Source organism: Schistocerca cancellata, chromosome 4, assembly GCF_023864275.1.
Source record: "Schistocerca cancellata isolate TAMUIC-IGC-003103 chromosome 4, iqSchCanc2.1, whole genome shotgun sequence".
Classification (NCBI taxonomy): Eukaryota; Metazoa; Arthropoda; class Insecta; order Orthoptera; family Acrididae; genus Schistocerca; species Schistocerca cancellata.
Window position 1 is genome coordinate 850725984 of NC_064629.1, and position 23197 is coordinate 850749180.

Consider the following 23197-nt stretch of genomic DNA (forward strand, 5'->3'; position numbering starts at 1 on the left):
CTACTCCTTGGGGAGTTAACGGCACAAGCATCAGCAGAATGATCCCTGTGTTGTCAGGCAGCTAGAACCAACAGGGTATGTGGCGGTCCCACCACAACGGACTGGCTACAGTGCTGGATATCAGGTGCAAAGAAGTCCATGACAACATCGGCACAGATGGCGACACTGCATAGTGCATGGTAGAAAACACACCTAGGAATGTCCCCTCACCCAAGAGATGGAGAATGAGTGGGACTGCAATACGATGACGAGAAAGTGGGCTAAAGATCTCAATGCACGATGGACCATGTAAGGCGCCCTTCCACAATTGGTTCGCTCTGCGGAAAAATTTTGAAATAGGGAGGTCAAACCCTACAGGGGACCATCATACAAATGCCAAAACTTGTGAGAATCCTTTTAGTTGCCTCTTACGACAGGCAGGAATACCTTGTGCCTATTCTAACCCTCAGACCCGCAGAGGCGTTCTGAATATGTCTACGTAGCTAGCATTTCCGTGTGATATGCTATGGAAGGAATCAAGGCACTTCTCTTAAACTGCAATAAAAGTGACTATAGTTAATTTATACAGGACAGACTTACGTTTAAACTTATACTGCAGTCTAGGTAGATCTTTGCTGTAAGGTCATGGACTAAGAATATCTGAGGAATTTCATGCGCAAGAGAAAATAGTGCTTAGTACTTAACTATTACATACTGGATAACCAATAATAGGATCTGTGAACTACATGAAGGGACATTAAATTGAATGTAAGAACGGAATTGTGAAAGTAGAAGCATACGAAGTTTGAATGACTGTATCGAAGTATAGTAATGGACCATAGCCCTTGCTATAATATCTCTGAGTGATGAACTATAAATAATTGTTGAGAGTAATTGTAGGATCAACCCTCCTATTCTCTATATACAAAATGCAATCATTTATGATCATTTAACTATCATTAAATGTTGTTAATAAAAAGCTAAAGTGATTTCCACAATAGTGTGTGTATCAATCAATGATAATCATAGGCAAGCTGCAAACCGTATCTCTGGATGATGGACGGTTCGGTTATGAAATATTACAAAGCATAAATTGTGACTTAAAAGCTATTCCCAATTTCATTTTCAATTGGACAGAAATAATACAAAATCAGAAACAGTTCCGATAAATAGTAACGTCAGAAATAGAAACATACAAAGATGTTATTAACTATCTTGTCTTCGGTAACGCAGCAAAAAATGCAGGGTGATCAACTGTGCAAAAAGCTGACATCTATTATTATTATTATTATTATTATTATTATTATTTTCTTTCTTTCTTTCCTCAGACGTTATATCTGGTCAAAAATGGAAAGTGACACAGACCGTGAACAAGCGTGACTTCCTTTTAACTGTACGGTATATATTATATTGCATTTAGGAACTTTCGGGTGATTGAACATGTATCAATAATTACGGATTTCTGTAGTTGTATATATAAGCTTGGATGTAGCTGTATTGCATTGATGTACTGGTGGATATTGTGTGGTATGACTCCTGTAGTTGATAGTATAATTGGTATAATGTCAACTTTATCCTGATGCCACATGTCCTTGACTTCCTCAGCCAGTTGGATGTATTTTTCAATTTTTTCTCCTGTTTTCTTTTGTGTATTTGTTGTATTGGGTATGGATATTTCGATTAGTTGTGTTAATTTCTTCTTTTTATTGGTGAGTATGATGTCAGGTTTGTCATGTGGTGGTGTTTTATCTGTTATAATGGTTCTGTTCCAGTATAATTTGTATTCATCATTCTCCAGTACATTTTGTGGTACATACTTGTATGTGGGAACGTGTTGTTTTATAAGTTTATGTTGTAAGGTAAGCTGTTGATGTATTATTTTTGCTACATTGTCATGTCTTCTGGGGTATTCTGTATTTTCTAGTATTGTACACCCGCTTGTGATGTGATCTATTGTTTCTATTTGTTGTTTGCAAAGTCTGCATTTATCTGTTGTGGTATTGGGATCTTTAATAATATGCTTACTCTAATATCTGGTGTTTATTGTTTGATCCTGTATTGCAATCATGAATCCTTCCGTCTCACTGCATATATTGCCTTTTCTTAGCCATGTGTTGGATGCGTCTTGATCGATGTGTGGCTGTGTTAGATGATACAGGTGCTTGCCATGTAGTGTTTTCTTTTTCCAATTTACTTTCTTCGTATCTGTTGATGTTATGTGATCTAAAGGGTTGTAGAAGTGGTTATGAAATTGCAGTGGTGTAGCCGATGTATTTATATGAGCGATTGCTTTGTGTATTTTGCTAGTTTCTGCTTGTTCTAGAAAGAATTTTCTTAAATTGTCTACCTGTCCATAATGTAGGTTTTTTATGTCGATAAATCCCCTTCCTCCTTCCTTTCTGCTTAATGTGAATCTTTCAGTTTCTGAATGTATGTGATGTATTCTATATTTGTGGCATTGTGATCATGTAAGTGTATCGAGTGCTTCTAGGTCTGTGTTACTCCATTTCACTACTCCAAATGAGTAGGTCAATATTGGTATAGCATAAGTATTTATAGCTTTTGTCTTGCTTCTTGCTGTCAATTCTGTTTTCAGTATTTTTGTTAGTCTTTGTCTATATTTTTCTTTTAGTTCTTCTTTAATATTTGTATTATCTATTTCTATTTTTTGTCTGTATCCTAGATATTTATAGGCATTATCCAATATGTAATCTTGTTTAGTGTGTTTTCCCTTGACTATGCTATTTTTCTTACATTTGTCTGTTCCAAAAGCCATATTTATATCATTGCTGAATACTTTTGTTATCTTTAGTAAATGGTTGAGTTCTTGATTTGTTGCTGCCAGTAGTTTTAGATCATCCATGTATAGCAAATGTGTGATTTTGTGTTGGTATGTTCCAGTAATACTGTATCCATAATTTGTATTATTTAGCAAGTTGGATAGTGGGTTCAGAGCAAGGCAGAACCAGAAAGGACTTAATGAGTCCCCTTGGTATATTCCACGCTTAATCTGTATTGGCTGTGATGTGATATTATTTGTATTTTTTTTATATTAAGTGTGGTTTTCCAATTTTTCATTACTATGTTTAGGAACTGTATCAATTTAGGATCTACTTTGTGTATTTCCAATATTTGTAGTAACCATGAGTGGGGTACACTATCAAAAGCTTTTTGGTAATTAATGTATGCGTAGTGTAGCGACCTTTGTTTGGTTTTAGCTTGATATGTCACCTCTGCATCTATTATTAGTTGCTCTTTATATCCTCATGCTCCTTTGCAGCAGCCTTTTTGTTCTTCATTTATAATTTTGTTTCGTGTTGTATGTGTCATTAATTTCTGTGTAATGACTGAAGTTAATATTTTGTATATTGTTGGTACGCATCTTATGGGGCGATATTTTGCTGGGTTTGCTGTGTCTGCTTGATCTTTAGGTTTCAGATAAATTATTCCTTGTGTAAGTGTATCTGGGAATGTACATGGGTCTGCAATGTAACTGTTAAATAATTTAGTTAGATGTGAATGTGTTGAGGTGAACGAACTTCTTTAGCCAGAAATTTGCTATTTTATCTTTTCCAGGAGCTTTCCAATTGTGCGTAGAATTAATTGCTCGAGTGACTTCATGTTGCAAAATTATCACTTCAGGCATTTGTGGTATCACCTTGTATGTGTCTGTTTCTGCTTGCATCCACCGTGCATGTCTGTTATGTTGTACCGGGTTTGACCATATGTTGCTCCAGAAGTGTTCCATGTCTGTTATGTTTGGTGGATTGTCTATTTTAATGTGTGTGTTATCTATTGTTTGGTAAAATCTCTTTTGGTTTGTGCTGAATGTTTGGTTTTGTTTCCTTCTATTTTCACTTTTTTTGTATCTTCTAAGTCGTTTAGCCAATGCTTGTAATTTCTGCTTCTTTTCATCTAATTGCTCTATTGCTTCTTGTTGTGAGATTTTACCTAACCTTTTTCGTTTTTTGTCTGATATTTCATTTCTTATAAATTGTGTTAGCTGTCCAATGTCTTTTCTCAGTTTTTCTATTCTGATCTGTAGCCTGTGTTGCCATGCTGGTTTTGTGGGCTTCTTCTGTGTGTTGGTTTGTTCTGATCTCTGCTTAGTGTGTATACTTAGTGTAGTGTGTGCTCCTATATAAACCAGTAGTTGTAACTCTTCCATAGTTGTATTTTCATTTATTTTGTTGTGTATGATTGTGTTGATAGTTTTTATTGTTGTTTCGACTTGTGGGTTATTTGGCGGTCTATGCAAGAATGGTCTAATGTCTGTATTTGTGTCTTTGTATTCTATATATGTCAGTGAAATTTTTCCTTCTATATCTAACATGTGTGTCACTTCGTGTTCTATTTGTGCTTGTTCTGGTGGCTGTCTTAAGATTTCGTTTTCCTCTGATTGTTTAATTGATGCATGTTGTTCTTTGTTTGTTTGCTCTGGGATGTTTGAGCCCATTAATGAATTTTCTTCTTCTGATAGCACATTATTTTGTTCCAGTATTTGTTGTACTTGTTGTTTGATGTTTTCTAGTTCTGACTGGAGTATCCTGTAATTTTTTATTATTACACGGATCTGATCAGCTAGTCGTTGTTCTGTTAAAAATTTTAATTCTGGGTATCTGGTAATAAATGTTGTGTGTACTTGTGATCTGTATCCAGTTGTGTTGGTTCCTAAGTTTGTTACTTGGTAATAACAGAACATGAGGTGTCGGTTAACTTCATCTGACCAACTCATCCTCTGTCTTTGTTTTCCTTCTATAGTGGTTTCAGGAAGCATATCCTGAAAAACACCTCTATTTGGCTTTAAATAATTTTCCATGTGGCTAGCAGTGTCGTTACCATTGTGGACGGGCATAGGGTTCAAGCGTCGTCCCCGACCATGACAGCACTTGTCTGAGGCTCCATTAGTTCTTTTCTGAACCAACTAATCACACTAAAAGTGGGGTTAGCCCTATTAGTGGTTTGTTCTTGCCGTCACCTTTTACGACAGGCAGAACATACCGGAGGCCTATTCTTTTCCCGGGCCTCCACGGGAATTATTATTATTATTATTATTATTATTATTATTATTATTATTATTATTATTATTATTATTATTTTTATTATTATTATTTCTTTTTCTTTACTTTCTCAGACTGTTAAGTTTGGTTAAAAATGGAACGTGACGCGGACCTTGATCAAGCGTGACTTCCTTGTAACTGTATGGTATATGTTATATTGCATTTAGGAACTTTCGGGTAATTGAACATGTATCAATAATTACAGATTTTTGTAGTTGTATATATATGTTTGGATGTAGCTGTATTGCATTGATGTACTGGTGGATATTGTGAGGTATGACTCCTGTAGTTGATAGTATAATTGGTATAATGTCAACTTTATCCTGATGCCACATGTCCTTGACTTCCTCAGCCAGTTGGATGTATTTTTCAATTTTTTCTCCTGTTTTCTTCTGTATATTTGTTGTGTTGGGTATGGATATTTCAATTAGTTGTGTTAATTTCTTCTTTTTATTGGTGAGTATGATGTCAGGTTTGTTATGTGGTGTTGTTTTATCTGTTATAATCGTTCTGTTCCAGTATAATTTGTATTCATCATTCTCCAGTACATTTTGTGGTGTGTACTTGTATGTGGGAACGTGTTGTTTTATTAGTTTATGTTTTATGGCAAGTTGTTGATGTATTATTTTTGCTACATTGTCATGTCTTCTGGGGTATTCTGTATTTGCTAGTATTGTACATCTGCTTGTGATGTGATCTACTGTTTCTATTTGTTGTTTGCAAAGTCTGCATTTATCTGTTGTGGTATTGGGATCTTTAATAATATGCTTGCTGTAATATCTGGTGTTTATTGTTTGATCCTGTATTGCAATCATGAATTCTTCCGTCTCACTGTATATATTGCCTTTTCTTAGCCATGTGTTGGATGCGTCTTGATCTATGTGTGGCTGTGTTAGATGATACGGGTGCTTGCCATGTAGTGTTTTCTTTTTCCAATTTACTTTCTTCGTATCTGTTGATGTTATGTGATCTAAAGGGTTGTAGAAGTGGTTATGAAATTGCAATGGTGTAGCTGATGTATTTATATGGGTGATTGCTTTGTGTATTTTGCTAGTTTCTGCTCGTTCTAGAAAGAATTTTCTTAAATTGTCTACCTGTCCATAATGTAGGTTTTTTATATCTATAAATCCCCTTCCACCTTCCTTTCTGCTTAATGTGAATCTTTCTGTTGCTGAATGGATGTGATGTATTCTATATTTGTGGCATTGTGATCGTGTAAGTGTATTGAGTGCTTCTAGGTCTGTGTCACTCCATTTCACTACTCCAAATGAGTAGGTCAATACTGGTATAGCATAAGTATTTATAGCTTTTGTCTTGTTTCTTGCTGTCAATTCTGTTTTCAGTATTTTTGTTAGTCTTTGTCTATATTTTTCTTTTAGTTCTTCTTTAATATTTGTATTATCTATTCCTATTTTTTGTCTGTATCCTAGATATTTATAGGTATCTGTTTTTTCCATCGCTTCTATGCAGTCGCTGTTGTTATTCAATATATAATCTTCTTGTTTAGTGTGTTTTCCCTTGACTATGCTATTTTTCTTACAGTTGTCTGTTCCAAAAGCCATATTTATATCATTGCTGAATACTTCTGTTATCTTTAGTAATTGGTTGAGTTGTTGATTTGTTGCTGCCAGTAGTTTTAGATCATCCATGTATAGCAAATGTGTGATTTTGTGTTGGTATGTTCCAGTAACATTGTATCCATAATTTGTATTATTTAGCATGTTGGATAGTGGGTTCAGAGCAAGACAGAACCAGAAAGGGCTTAATGAGTCTCCTTGGTATATTCCACGCTTAATCTGTATTGGCTGTGATGTGATGTTATCTGAATTTGTTTGGATATTAAGTGTGGTTTTCCAGTTTTTCATTACTATGTTTAGAAACTGTATCAATTTAGGATCTACTTTGTATATTTCCAATATCTGTAGTAACCATGAGTGGGGTACACTATCAAAGGCTTTTTGGTAACCAATGTATGCGTAGTGTTGGGACCTTTGTTTAGTTTTAGCTTGATATGTCACCTCTGTATCTATTATCAGTTGCTTTTTACATCCTCGTGCTCCTTTGCAGCAGCCTTTTTGTTCTTCATTTATAATTTTGTTCTGTGTTGTATGTGTCATTAATTTCTGTGTAATGACTGAAGTTAATATTTTGTAGATTGTTGGTAGGCATGTTATGGGGCGATATTTAGCTGGGTTTGCTGTGTCTGCTTGATCTTTAGGTTTCAAATAGGTTATTCCATGTGCAAGTGTATCAGGGAATGTGTATGGGTCTGCAATGTAACTGTTAAATAATTTAGTTAGATGTGAATGTGTTGAGATGAACTTCTTTAGCCAGTAATTTGCTATTTTATCATTTCCAGGGGCTTTCCAATTGTGTGTAGAATTAATTGCTCGGGTGACTTCATGTTGCAAAATTATCACTTCAGGCATTTGTGGTATCATCTTGTATGAGTCCGTTTCTGCTTGTATCCACTGTGCATCCCTGTTATGTTGTACCGGGTTTGACCATATGTTGCTCCAGAAGTGTTCCATGTCTGTTATGTTTGGTGGATTGTCTATTTTAATGTGTGTGTTATCTATTGTTTGGTAAAATCTCTTTTGGTTTGTGCTGAATGTTTGGTTTTGTTTCCTTCTATTTTCACTTTTTTTGTATCTTCTAAGTCGTTTAGCCAATGCTTGTAATTTCTGCTTCTTTTCATCTAATTGCTCTATTGCTTCTTGTTGTGAGATTTTACCTAACCTTTTTCGTTTTTTGTCTGATATTTCATTTCTTATAAATTGTGTTAGCTGTCCAATGTCTTTTCTCAGTTTTTCTATTCTGATCTGTAGCCTGTGTTGCCATGCTGGTTTTGTGGGCTTCTTCTGTGTGTTGGTTTGTTCTGATCTCTGCTTAGTGTGTATACTTAGTGTAGTGTGTGCTCCTATATAAACCAGTAGTTGTAACTCTTCCATAGTTGTATTTTCATTTATTTTGTTGTGTATGATTGTGTTGATAGTTTTTATTGTTGTTTCGACTTGTGGGTTATTTGGCGGTCTATGCAAGAATGGTCTAATGTCTGTATTTGTGTCTTTGTATTCTATATATGTCAGCTGAAATTTCTCTTCTATATCTAACACGTGTGTCTCTTCATGTTCTATTTGTGCTTGTTCTGGTGGCTGTCTTAAGATTTCGTTTTCCTCTGATTGTTTGTTATTATTATTATTATTATTATTATTATTACTATGAAAACCGGAAATTTAGTCACCATTACAGTGAAGATGTTTGTGGCTGCTCCATCTGGTGTGTAGATATAACGGAAAGTCGGGCATGTACAGTAGATAACAACATCAATATCTTACATCAGAGAAGTTGACGACAGCAGATCGATGGAGGACGGCTACAACTTTCCTCAATCCAATGACATGCACTGTGTGTTTCCATCTTTTATATGTAGTCTGTAATAGACAACTGAAATCTGTTCTTTCTTTCTGAATCACTGCACTGGTCACTGGTATGTAAGATGGATACCAAACAGGCAAAGAATTTATATATAATGATTAAAGCACATGTCCTGACACTTGAAGAAAAGTTGTGCCACTCAAAGCCATTTTACGGTGTGGTGATTTTATGACTGTCACTTCCCCCATTCCATCTCCAGGCACAAATGATCAGCAGGAATTACAACCATTGGTACGCCTCTGTGTGAGCTTGAATCGCTCCAATTCTTGTTAATTTTTCATAAAACTCAAAAACCAATCTACATTTTTCCAATTGTCACTTAAAAGTATCTGCACATACTGAACCCTCTGATCAGCATACATGCAACATGCAGTTAAATTATGGTATACTGCTATAGTGACCTGCAGACACAGGTGCAGAGCGTTTTCTCTGTGTTAGGAGTTTGTGCTCCAACATGTGTGTTCAGAGCCACTTTGCCCTCCATTGAAAACTTGCAGCGATCTTTCAGTGAGGTTTTTCTTTCCCCATTTCTCTCTGACATGGTGACGTGCGGATGTAAAGGAAAAAAATTCAGGCCATTTTATTTCTGTATGGGGAAATCAATGTCTGCAACTCTTCAGTTGCCATTGGAAAATGACAGTGCTTGGTGATCTGATGATTTTAATATGATTTTCTTGGACTTTGGCCAGTTTTTTGCTGAACATTTTTCTTTACTTGAAAGTGTTGGCATTTTCAAGGACAAGGATGTTGGTGTTTTACCTTCTAGATGGTGAATACTATTGCTTGTAAGACCCACTGGTTACAGTGCATTTGAGAGTTCAGAGGAGGTGTATTTCTGTCTAACTCAGATGTTTGTGTTTGTGTTGAGATGTCACACTTACTTACTGGTTTTAATGCTGGCAGTTGCTTTCCTAGGCTCACCATATAGGATTCTCCTTGTCACATTTTATTTAAGGAAGTTCATTATTTCATCTTTCAGTCACAAGAGACCTCTTAACACTTACGTAAGAAAATGAAACACTCACAACCGTCCTTACGATGTCATTTATTGTATAGCTACCAGCTTCAGTGCTTCAGTGTACAATCTTCAGGCCTTAGTTGATGCTGAGGGGGCTAACACCACCTGTATACATGATGTATCAGTAGCCAACTGGTTTTCACAGACTTCCTGTAACTGTGATGTTGTCTCTCTGACCATCAACTATTAACTATATGCTGAGGCCTGAAGATGGTGCACAGAAGCACTGACACTGGTAGCCATACAATAAATGACATCATAAGGATGGCTGCAGGTGTTTCATTTTCTTTCATAAGTGAACGGCCAAAGTCCCCCAGACCTCTAAGCACAAACATAGACATACAACAACTCTTAGCACTTGGTTTTTTGATAACTAATGACCTTTAGAATGTAAAAATAAATGTCTGTGTGCACACACTGCCCATACACAGCTGTCCAAATGATTAAAAGTCTTTTAATAAAATTTACCATTGTAATAATTTCTTTTATTGTTTTTCTTAATTTTTCTGGTATACCTGTAGCTATGAGAGCTAATCTCTGAATAAAACGAGGATGACAAAACAATAAAGGCACTTCCCAAACATTTGTTTGATGAGACCTGTTCACAGAACTGGCAATACGTACAACACCTTGAGGAATGGCGAAGGCAAACAAGAAATATTTCCTCTGCAAATTATTAGAAGTTACACAGAGCATTAGCTAGCATAAATATGAACAAAACATTTTAAAATACTTTCTCAGAAACTTGATGTAAACTTCACTTAAGAGGAACACACAATTATTTCTAGATGCACATGCAGACCCTTTACAAAACTATCGTGGGTCCTTGAGAGTCCCTCAAGTTAAGTGTCACTGCTTTAACTTAATATGAATAAACCACAATATACAAAAATCTACACTTTAATCTTTTTTTCAGAACTGAAAGCACTACTGGTACACAAAATGAGAAGTAAGCAACACTGTATAACTGATATGGCAGAATTTAATAATAAATTTTACAGACTGAGCTTAATTACCACACTAATGTGAACTATTGATGTACAAATAAGTAACTTACCAAGAGGTATGCTGGATTCCGTACCAGGGCTGATCCTTTTCTCAGCAGTTTCTTGCTTCAGCCCACTACTTTCAGAGCTAGACTTGTGATGCAAGTTTGACTTGCCACTTTTACTATCGAAATGAGTTTTAGGGTGCTTTGCTTTGGATGTCTCTCTATGTCTATGATTACTAGAACTGCTCCTTGTAGAAGAATCCTGTTTTTTCTTTTTGTTCTCACTGGAATCTTTGTCGTATGTTTCATTGGATTTAGGTTTATGTTTAGAACTCTTTTTTGAGTCTGCATATTTAGAGCGACTGTCCTCAGGAGCACTACTGCCTCTGCTATTACTACTATGTTTTTTATTATTGCTTGTTGCACTCTTTTGGTTTTTATGTTCTTCATTCTCATGTTTTGTCACAGATTTTTCTACATGAATTTTCTTCTCTGGATGAGTATCTGTATCAGTTTTCTTACCTGATGATTTTTCCTTTGTATGTTCATGTCTTCTTTCGGTTTTCTTCTCTCTACTCGTTTCTTTTGTATGTTTAATATCATTTACTTTCTTTTCAAGTTCAGCCTTGTTTCTAATTTCGTGAGAACTTTTTGTGTTCCCACTATGTTTCCTGTCACCTTCAACAGCCTTTTTATGTTTATCCTTATGTCTTTCAGAACTGAACTCATTTTTCTCACTCTTCTTGCTTTTCTTTGGCCTGGTTTCTGTTTTTTCACTTTTACTATCCACTTTTTCACTTTTGGTGCTTAAGTTATTTGTACTAGATGTGGCCTCATTCAACTTAACTTTCTGTTGATGTGTATCTTCTTGCTTGTGAGGTTCGGCTGTATCTGTCTCTTCACCAATTACACATAGTTCTTTGTCTCCACAGGTTTTTTCTAGTTCACTCTCAAGATTTTCATTTTCACATAATAGCTGATCCTTAAGATCAGCTTCTAGTATTTCTCCTAATAAATTGATTTCATTAGTTATATCTATATCTTCGCATATTCTACTGCTAAGTTCTGACTTAGATGTTGGATGATACTCATCTATTGCTTCAGGAATGCATTGTGGTCGGTACTCAGGCTCTATATTGCTCACTGTACTTGGCTCATATATAGAACTTTCTGTGCTATTACTCCTATGAGGTACATACATAGGTTCAAAGTGTGATCCACTTTTATTAGTAGGTTTGTAGTCTATGCTACACATTGCACTGTCATTACTAGGTGCTTCATAATCACTGCTGTCTAATGATTTAAGTGTGGTGGGAACATAAAGATCAGTCTGTTTTTCGTGGCTTGTACTTAAGAATGGCCTATGAACACTTAATTCTGAATCATCATCTTTTTCTACACCTCCAGTATCTGACTCATCACTACTGAATTTTGCATCCAATTCTTCACCTGATGATCCCTGTGAGGGCGACTTCATTGGAGTTGGAATGTATGTATGACTCCATGGTGGAGGTTCAATAGCTGAACTGAACCCAGCACTTCTGTCAGGTTCTATTTTGAGTTTCTTGGCAGGGAAAATCTCTGTTGATGGGCGTTTTGCTAGGACTTTTGTCGATTTCATTAACGATGGTGAGTACGGGATTGGTATATGCCTCTTCTTAAGTTCAGATATTGGGGTTGGTTTATATGACACTTGTGTTGTTGGAACATAACGATTGACAGGAACTGGAACAGTTTCCAGTGGTGGAACAAATTCTTCAATAACATGACTTACTGCTGATTGTGATAAATTACATGATTCAATATCATTAACATTTAAGGCACTTGGGTTAATATCTGAATGCTGTAAAACTTTCTTCACAGCATCGGAGATCAGTTTTTGTAACATGTTTCCTGTCTCTGCTGGTGCTTCAGAAGTGCTTTTTGAGGAAGGTGGCTCGGTTGAATCTGTAACATGATTTGAAACAACTGTTGCAGGATAGTTTGCAAAATACCTTCATACAAAACAAATTTATTTTGGAAAAACCTATCCAAAAATAACACAAATAAATGTTGATGTCCCACATAGTTATCAATGCCACCTATTATCCAAGAGAGCCAATCTAAATAACAAGCATAACACTTCAACATATGTTATAATTTGACAATTTCTTCTCCCTTCAAATAGCTATGAAACTGATGTTTGTAGATGTGACCAGTAACTCTGGCAAGCACAATACCACTACCAAATATTTGAGCATTACAGTAACATGCACTAACAATTATAATTTTTCCATAACACGAATTTCAGATACAGCTCACAATTTAAGCAGCAAACTGCTAAAAGCATTTTTAAACTATTCTATGTTAAAACATTTGATACTATGAACATGGGCATTATTGTAACCTGTTGTGTTGTATTTTATTCCTCTCATAATGAACATTTTATACATCATCTGCTCGAATTTTTGTCCTTTTTTTTTTATTCTCATGTCAGAAACATACATGTACATACATTTTACACAGTTAATTTTTGTCTTGTGATGTACATAGTTACTTAATTCTCAATCACTATTTTTCTGAGTAAAGTTTTATGTAGAACACAATAATATTATTAAATTCAATGGTTGGGAATGGAAACCTCATAACTCCACCTGTCTCTGAAAGCTCATAATTCCAGTAACTCCATAATCAAAGAGATATTTGAAAGTGCATGGGTTTCTCTAATCCGTCAATAACTAGGCTTCAACTGTACAGTTACACATGTAGCAACTTTCTTTATTACTTTATATTATTTTTTAAGAAACTGTTTTTGAGTCACCTGTAAAATTTAACAAAAGGAATTATGCAGTTTTCATTGCCTTCCATCAAATTGGTTTTCTTTTGAGTGTGCAAATTCCCCAAACTTTATTTTATAAATACAATATGATACACAACATCATGATATTAAATAATCACACAATTCAGATGATTATTTCATCTTTCATATATTCTTCCACTGAGTAGCAGCATTTTTTCACAAGCAGACCATGTAGTTTTCTCTATGGTAAACCTACCTCCATGCTCAGTAAATCACTACCCTTGAGTTTATTGTCAACGTTCATTCCAATGTACTGAGATGTCTGCTGGCAGGGTTTTGAGCAGTGTTTTGGAATCATGATATTTTATTTGTGTCTAGTGTTGTGCATATGTCTGAAACAGTTTTCTTCAGTTACCTCAGGATTAATGGGTAAAAAAATGATAATGTAAAATTTGTACAATACAGGGGCAGGTAATATTTTGAGGTTCTTGGGTAAAGGGCAATAGGATGTTCTTGGAGGTACACCACACATTTTTCTAATGATTCTTATTTGGAGTAGCAGGATTTGTGACTTGTGGTTTGAATTCTGCCAGAAAATTCAACTACACGGCATCCGTGATTAAAGTTCCAGTTTAAAAATGCTGTAGAACAAGAACCACTTATCAAAATGATGTAAAATTTGAACAGCATATTATTGATGCAGGGGGAAACTTCCTGCAACAAAATAAAATTTATCATCAGATGGGAAAAATTGGTTTGTAATAGACATCTGTTTCTAATTCTTGGGACACTAGTACAAGACATTTTCAATATGCTGTCCACCATTTTCTACCACATGGTGAAATCAAGAAACACCATGTTCCACAACAGATTGGAGTGTCTCGAAAGTCATGTTCAGAAGGCAAAGCACAATGTACGCCTTAAATTCAGCTATGTTTATAATTGAAGCACTGAACAAATCTTTCAGATAATCCCACAGCCAGAAGTCACAAGGATTAAAAATCAGGCTGTTGGTAAATGACGGATGATAATTCTAGCATTTCCAAAATGCCTCTGCAGAAGCCACTTCACTGGCTGTGCAATGTGCAGAACAGGAAGGGTTGAAATGATGATGGTGCGCATAAGATTCTCATAGTGTTTACCAGTGATGGTACAGGTAACTGGATCCGCAGGACTCATCTCCTTACTGAAGACCTCAGCAGTTTGTTCCCACAGGTACTTACCAGTCCATCTCCTTGAGGAAATACAGCCCTTCGATAAACAGTGCCATCAACACGCACCACAAAGTCACCTTTGCAGAATGAAGTGTTACCAGCTGATGTGCATGAAGATTTTCTATTGCCCGTATTCCACAATTCTGCATATTGACACGTCTTTGGAGATGGAAATGCACTTTGTCTGTCAACAGAACGTTCCAGGGCCATTCACTGTCCACCTCCATGTGAGCAAGAAATTCCAGAGCGAATGTTTGTCTTGTTGGGAGGTCAACAGGAAGCAACTACTGAACATGGCTGGTTTTGTATGGACAACAATGCAGGATATTTCATAGGATTTTATGGACCATGCGCACAGGCACGTCCAATGTTCGGACAATACCCCTTGCGCTGTATGTTTGCACACTATCGCACAACCCCCCCCCCCCCAACTACGCTGTGGCCACATCTTTGAAGGATGTTGCATGAACTGCTTTCCTGCCTCTGCCACACTGCACTTCAAAAGAACCTGTCTTTTCAAATTTTGTAATCATTTTCTCCAGAGCCTTAGCAGACATAGAACCAATGCCTTTTTTCGTACCACTGAGAGTCCAGAACATCAACAGGGCTACTGGCACACAGTCACGATCACCGTTCTTGTAAAAGATCTTCACCAGCAGCATGCGATCCTTCATGGAGACAGCCATGTTTGGCATCTCAGCCACAAACTATAAAACAGCCATGTGTGTGTGTGTGTGTGTGTGTGTGTGTGTGTGTGTGTGTGTGTGTGTGTGTGTGTGTGCGCGCGCTATTCTTATTCTTACAGCATCATTTTTTTTTTTTTGTTCTACAGTGTTTCCCCCTGCATCAATAATATGCTGTTCAAATTTGATGTTATTTTGAATGTGGTTCTCTTTCTATTGTGAAGCTGTAACTTTAATTATGGATACCATGTATGTCTCATTATGGATCAAAGTAACTGCGGTACATCACTTCCCTGCTGTTTATGTCTGTTATACGAGGCAATATGTCCATTGGAAAAGAAAGGCTGTTTGATTTAGTAGCTAAATAATCTATGTGTGCTTGCCAGCTTAGATTTTTGTCCAAGTTTAATCCCAAGAATTTGATGGTCTGAGCTTCTTCCGTAACTATTTTTATTTATGATACCAATGTCATGGATTTTTTTTTTTTTTTTTTTTTTTTTTTTTTTTTTTTTTTTTTTTGAACTGTATAACCAGTGTCTTTGAAATTTAAGTTTAAAACCATTTTATTAAAACCACGTATCTACGCTGTTAAGTGTGTTCATGACACCATCCAGAATTTCTCTCACATTTTCTTTGTCTACAGAAATTTCACAGTCCACAGCATATACCATAGGCTCCACATTAAGTGACAAATATAAACAATGTCTGACTGCATATACAAAATGGACCTCCAGCACTTAAAAGTAACACATTAAAAGTTAACTGTAGTGGCAAACCTCATGGGAATAGATGGAAGTTGAGTAAAACAGTGTGCTGTTGTGCGAAACACTAATCAAAAAGGATTTAGCAAGAACTCAATCATAAATGAGCTGCCACATTCATGAAAATCTGAAAGGAAGCAAATGTGTGTCATTCCAAAAATACAATCAAAACATTTTTAAAAAAGTAGTACCAAGTTGGCAAGAAATCTGACAAGCTTAGGAGTGCCTCTCCCCCATGTTTGTTACATAGCCACATGTTGTTTTAAACAGTTTCCAGTTTTGTAGATTATTAAGGTCTTAACTACCATATTTTCATTATTCCCGCAATCAGTGAAATATGTCTGCTGGTTTTAAAGAAGAAATACTGATCACAGCTTCATGGATTTATCACCACCTCCCTCACCCATATACTTAGTATAGACGTGGTCTGAGGCCTCATCGTCATCCATTGCACCCATTTCCCATTACATGTAACTAATCTGTTACAAGAAGAAATTTTATATTATGGAAGAGAAGAGAAAGAAATACTTTCTAGAACCAAATCGTGTTGGTCAATGACATCAGAGTAAACCAGTTCTTCCAATTTCTTCACTTTCTCTAAGAGCTTGTAACATACAGGAAATTAAGGGAAAAGAGCATACAATGTCACTACCATATAACTTTGCAGTGTTTACAGTTTCTCACTGCCAATGATACACACAGTGTCTCCCATTACTGCAGACCAACTGGGGTGGCATCAATCTTGGTCATTTGACCAGGTTGGGTGGTAAGGAGATGGAAAGAGGCACTGGGTGGGAATCAGGTGGAACAGCAGAGCAGGTGGTTGGCAAAGAATGTTCCTATGTAGAAGTGTACAGGGGAGGGGTGTGGTACCGACAGAGGGAGGAGCCACACAGATAAAAACCTTTCTATGTTCGTCAGATAATTATATTGCAATATAAAAATACACTACTATTTTATGCTTAAAATTTCTTCCTGACTTTGGATCATTGGAAGAGGTTGCTAGTTAACAGAAGAGTTAATGTCAATCAATTTTATTGTGTGAAGAAGAAAACAGCATATGAAACAAAGTTACTGCACAGCAGGAAGCATAATATATATGTCACTGCAACCCAAATCCTTTGGTCTTAGAAGTGTAAAACTGATATAAATACTCAACCACACAAGGTTCTCAAATTTTTACATCACTACTCAAGTGTCATCTCAATACACACTTGGTAACACTTATCCACAAATACGTGAATACATTTTGCACACAATGCCTGAAAATATTTTGTATAGATAATGATTTCTATCACATTACTATCTACCAAACAGACAACACAAGTGCATGCCTCAAGTAGGTTCCATGATTCAAAAACAACAAAATCCACCTGATGATTGCATGATTATTAAAAAACCTAACAGACTTAAATACAAAAAGTGATTTCAAAGAGAAAATCAATGAATTTTTTGTGTACTAAAATGGTTACCATACTAAAAACTTTTGTCAGAGAAGCTTGAGTGTTTATATGTTCCAAGATCATACAAGAAGTTTTCACACCTCACATGCAACAAGGACTAACCATACGATTACAGGATGGAACACAGAGAAGAGTTAGTCATGTTAAGACTTATTAAGCAAATTATGTATATTCAGTACTTAGTGCACATACAACACAAGACAATTAATAAAAATCAAGGGCAGATGGAACTACTCAAAAATGTACACATCTATTTAATAAAATAGGGTCATTATACTACATCAAACCATTTAATCATTTGTAGTTGAGAACTTTAACGTATTTGAAATGAACATCGGCACACATTCTGTGAATATACGGTTGAGGACTGGTCTTTACATTATGAGCAAATGATTAAATACTGTTATGAAATTCTCCTTTTTTTTATATAGGTTTCTACATGAATTTTATGTCTATTAGCAATAAAACAGAGGAGATTTCTCTTCTGTGGGCTGCACATCTACTTAATTGTGTTATGGGGATGGGAAGTCACTAAAATGAATGATGAAGTGGATCATACTGTTTGCCTATGAATACTATAGGTACACCTGACTGTGTTATGGTAAATACAAACTACTAAAAGGAATTGAAAAATACAGAAAACTGTCCAGGTAAGAGTCTTCAGGCTGTTCACCAAATTTAGTTTTTACAACGGGTGAATGTTGGTGACTGCGTAGTACGAGGAGGGACTTCTTAAATTAATGTAGATGAGCAGAGCAATTACATAGAGGAGGAGTTGGAAAAACATGGCAAATTATGGATTTTCTCCAAGATGGATCTTTCACTTGCAGTAAAGTGTTGCTCTGCTCCAAAACTGCTTGGCAGAATAAAACTGTGTGCCACTTGTGGACTTTAATCTGGAGTATTACGTTTTCTATATTTCCTGTCTCTGTAATACATGTAATACACTGAAGAGCCAAAGAAACTGGTACAGCTGCCTAATATCGAGTACGGCCCCTGTGAGCACACAGAAGTGCTGTAACACAATGTAGCATGGATTCAACTAATGGTTGAAGTACTACTGAAGGGAATTGACACCATGAATCCTGTCCATGAATCTGTAAGAGTACGAGGAGGTGGAGATCTCTTCTGAACAGCAAGTTGCAAGGCATTCCAGATATGCTCAATAGCGTTCATGTCTGGGGAGTTTGGTGGCCAGCAGAAGTGTTTAAACTCAGAAGAGTGTTCCTGAAGCCCCTCTGTAGCAATTCTGGACGTGTGGGGTGTTGCATTGTCCTGCTACAATTGCCCATGTCTTTCAGAATGCACAATGGACATGAATGGATGCAGGTGATCAGACAGGATGCTTACATACGTGTCACCTGTCAGAGTCGTATCTAGACGTATCAGGGTCCCATATCACTCCAACTGCACCAGTCCCACATCATCACATAGCATCCACCAGCTTGAACAGTCCCCTGCTGACATGCTGGGTCCATGGAGTCACGAGTTTGTCTCAATACCTGTACACGTCCATCCACTTGATACAATTTGAAATGAGGCTCATCTGACCAGGCAACATGTTTCCAGTCATCAACTGTCCAATGTTGGTGTTGACGGGCCCAGGCGAGGCGTAAAGCTTTGTGTCATGCAGTCATCAAGAGTACACGAGAGGCCCTTCAGTTCCAAAAGCCCATATCAATGATACTTTGTTGAATGGTTCACATGCTGACACTTGTTGATGGCCCAGTACTGAAATCTGCAGCAATCTGAGGAACGGTTGCAGTTCTGTTACACTGAATGATTTTCTTCAGTCATTGTCAGTCCCATTCTTGCAGGATCTTTTTCTGGTTGCAGCGATGTCATAGATTTGATGTTTTACTGGGTTGCTGATTTTCACAGTGCACTTGTGAAATGGTCATATGGGAAAACCCCTCTTCATCACTACCTTGTGTGCTGACTATAACACCACGTTCAGACTTACTTAAATCTTGATAACCTGCCATTGTAGTAGCAGTAGCCGATCTGACAACTGTGACACTTGTTATCTTATATAGGCATTGCCTACCACAGCACCGTATTCTGCCTGTTTACATGTATGTCTCTATTTGAATACCCATGCCAATACCAGTTTCTTTGGTGCTTCAGTGAAAATCTCCCTGTAGCCTGAAATTTTCTTTACACCCCCATGAAGTCTTGTGAGTGAGCGTGCCAAGTTTCAATCGCTTCAGACAGATAGCTTAGCTGCAGGACAGTTTCAAAATGGCATCTGTAGGTGATGTATGTTACGAATAATGTGCTGTCATTGAATTTCTCACTGCAGAGAAAGAAACTACGGGGAATATTCATAAGCACTTGTGCAAAGTCTATGAAGCAACTGCTGTCGACAGAAGTACAGTTAGTCGCTGGGCACAAAGGGTGAGGTCACAAGGAGGCAGTTCAGCGGAGATGCACGATTTGCAGCAGTTGGCGAGACTATCCATGGCTGTCACATCTGACATGTTGCAGTGAGCTGATGCCATTCTTGAGGACAGATGCATTATGACTCGGCAGTTGGCGCGCTGCATCTGTCAATCAGCAAAGGAAGCATGGATGCAATTATCGGCACGCTTGGATATTCAAAAGTGTGTGCAAGATGGGTCCCCGCAGTGTCTAACAGTGGATTACAAATCACACAGAAAAAACATTTGTCTTGATTTGCTGTAACATTCTGAAGCTGAGGGGGAGGCCTTCCTGTCCCCGATTGTGACAAGTGATGAAACATGGGTTCACCATGCCCTAAACAAAACAACATTCAATGGAATGGCGCCATTCCCACTCCCCACAGCAGAAAAAATTCAAAGCAATTGCTTCCATCGATAAGGTCATGATCACCGTGTTCTGGGAATGTGAAGGTATGATTCTCATTGATTGATGCCAAGAGGCGGTACCATTAATTCAGAAGTGTATGTCAACACATTTACAAAACTCAAGACACACTTCTGGCGACTTTGGTGTCACAGTAAACCAGGAGATATTTTGCTGTAACATGATAACGTTCAGCCCCACACAAGTCTGAGGATCTGCCACCAGGACAAGGATTGGTACTGACAGGGCATACATGCCCTTGTTTTGCGCTCGAGGTAGACCATGGAACGGGATGGAGATTACGTGGAAAAATAGGGTGTGTAGATAAAACACCTTTCTTTCATGTGTGTAATTCTCATTATGTTCAATAAAGAATTGTCGAAGAAGAAAAATGCCATGCATTACTTTCTGGGCGACGCTCATACATGGCTCAATCTAAATGACAGTAATGTGGACTGTACAGTGTAACTTTAGAAATTGCTTAGTACAGCTACACTGCAGAGTTTGTCTCTCATTCAGCCTCTTCTGTGTAATGGCATATTTACTGCCATTGCTAATATCACAAACAGAAGCACATCATTTAAAGAGAAAACTTGCATCTTTCACAGGAAACAGATGAGACTACATTTCATCTGACAACATAGTGCAAAGCAGCAGAATCACGCAGATTTCAAGGTACCAATTAGCAGCTGCTGTGGGTGCAAGATGCTATGAGGTGCAAATTATGAAACATGTTCTACCACTGACAACTGCTAGCTGGGCTCCGAAGACACCATAAGTTCCTTTCCGAAATTGATGGAAATGATGATGACTTCTAATCTAACACATACATTAAAAACAAATAACTATAATTTGTAGCAGAATATTCAGAATTACTATGTGCCGTATCAGCAGCCGTCAACTCGACGCGGCGTGCTACAACACGCGCGGCACACAGCGAGTACCGCTGGCGCCGCACACGATGTCAACAACTGGCGCAAGTGAACGTATCGTCAGCGGCAGCCTACACACCACTATCAATACGGATTACCCTGGCGGTGTTGCCCTTGCCACCAGAGTGAGCAACCGTATAAGGGCGCCATCTACCAACACTCTGATTGGCCGGACCGGTGGATTTAAGCGAGCTCCCTGAGCCTGTTTAACCAGTTCAATCTTCGCCGATGACTGTGTTACTGCCCGGCTGCTGGATTCACGATGACCGAATCGTACTGTGGCCTCCCTGGCTGGAAACTTGCGACATGTCGGTATCGACTGGTTGGCAGTGGTTTGGACTTGTATTCTCTACTAGTGACTCTGATTTCTCCTTGGCGCTACAGCCATGCGAAGTGTTGTGCAGTCGAACTTAAGTTTTGTTTTGAGTGACATGAAGGTCAAATAAATTTGGTTATCATGGGATATTTGTTGTATTATAGTGCGGACATAACACTATGCTGTCTCTGGATTGAATCCAGGTGCTTGGGACAAATTAATGTTTTATGTGATCGCTCTAAGCTTGTTGACACCAGTGCCTACCAATTTAAATTGTATATTACAGCACTGAGAATGGTCACTTAGTGACCGAAAATCGATTTTGCAGTTAATAAAACAAAACAAAAATACGACCAATGCTGTCTCTCCTTCCAAGACAAATTAAAGATCTCCAATAATAGTCTTCACTGGAGATTTCTTCATCTGCACTTTACATGAGGAGCCATAAGAAAATATACAGAAAGAATACGTATGGCATGCACATAGAAACTGTTTTTGGCGAGCTAAACATCTATGGAAATCTAATCTGCAATATGGATTAGTCAATATTCAGCAGAGAAGAAAAAGGATGCTTTGCTTCATGTAAATGGATGAACATTTCTATTATTGTATTTTCATGAATAAATTGTCCACCCCCGGTAGCTGAATGGTCAGCGTGATGGATTGTCTATCCTCTGGGCCCGGGTTCGATTCCCAGCTGGGTTGGGGAATTTTCTCCACCCAGAGACTGGGTGTTGTGCTATCGCTATCATCATCATATCATCGACTGCAGGTCGCCAAAGTGGTGTCAAACTGAAAGACCGGCACCCTGCAAACGGTCTGCCTGACGGGGGGCCCTAGCCATACGATTAAATACATAATGAATAAATTATTACAGAGCTTTAAAACTTTGAAGTTTACTCCAATCTGACCCAATGTTAGATTCACTTCTAGTGATCTATAAGCCACACAGTTATTAATGAATAGCATGCTACTTTCATAATATTCTTGCTATCAAAGTTTGTAATTACTTCTATAGTGAAATTAGCTGTAACTACTACTTATCAATTTTTGTGTGCAGACCATCTTAGTTCAATTTCACATAAATACACTGGTTCTGCCAATGAGAGTCCAGTGTCTTCTTGCAGAGGCCTTGAATTCAGGATGACAGGGATTCAAATCGCTGTTCAAACAACTAACTTTTGGCTGTTCTCGTTTCCCCTAACGCATTAGTTAAACATGACTTCTGGAATGGTTCCTCCGAAAATGCTGTGACCAGTTTGCTGCCTCATCCTTGTAAAATCCAACCAATCCAATCTTTCTCTGCTTTCATATATCTCTAATGTCACTTACCATGTCCTACTGTGTGAAATTTCCAAAGAATAAACAAAATATATAAAACCACAACAGTCACAAGTTGCTTGATACCAGTGTCATTAGAGACCATACATTAGCTCAGTTGGACAAGGATGGGGGAAGATAACTATCCAGTTATCAGTAACTCTAACTGGAAATAAACAGTGAAAAATTGTCCTTGCAATATTCAGAAGTAGCATGATGGCATACATCTGATCTGACACAAAAACTTAAAACTTAAAATGTTTTATGGGGGATTCAAACCCTACTTTTCCCACATGTAACTTCAGTAGCTACTGTTCCACTTTGTTATTTCCACTTAAAACAGGTTACTTTGTGAAATGGAAGAAGGTTGAGTTTGGTGTACTCATTAGAAATTAAATGGAAGCTAATTTGGCAACA

The 23197-nt window shown here is 37.4% G+C and overlaps 1 protein-coding gene across 1 annotated transcript in view; it reads right to left on the minus strand.

Annotated features, from left to right (window-relative positions):
- Window positions 1-23197, minus strand: part of LOC126184964 (RNA exonuclease 1 homolog) — a 230746-nt gene that overhangs the window by 186981 nt on the left and 20568 nt on the right. Inside the window, exon 2 of the mRNA XM_049927660.1 lies at window positions 10553-12433. Coding sequence (XP_049783617.1) covers window positions 10553-12433 — 1881 coding nt within the window. The remainder of the gene's footprint in view (window positions 1-10552; window positions 12434-23197) is intronic.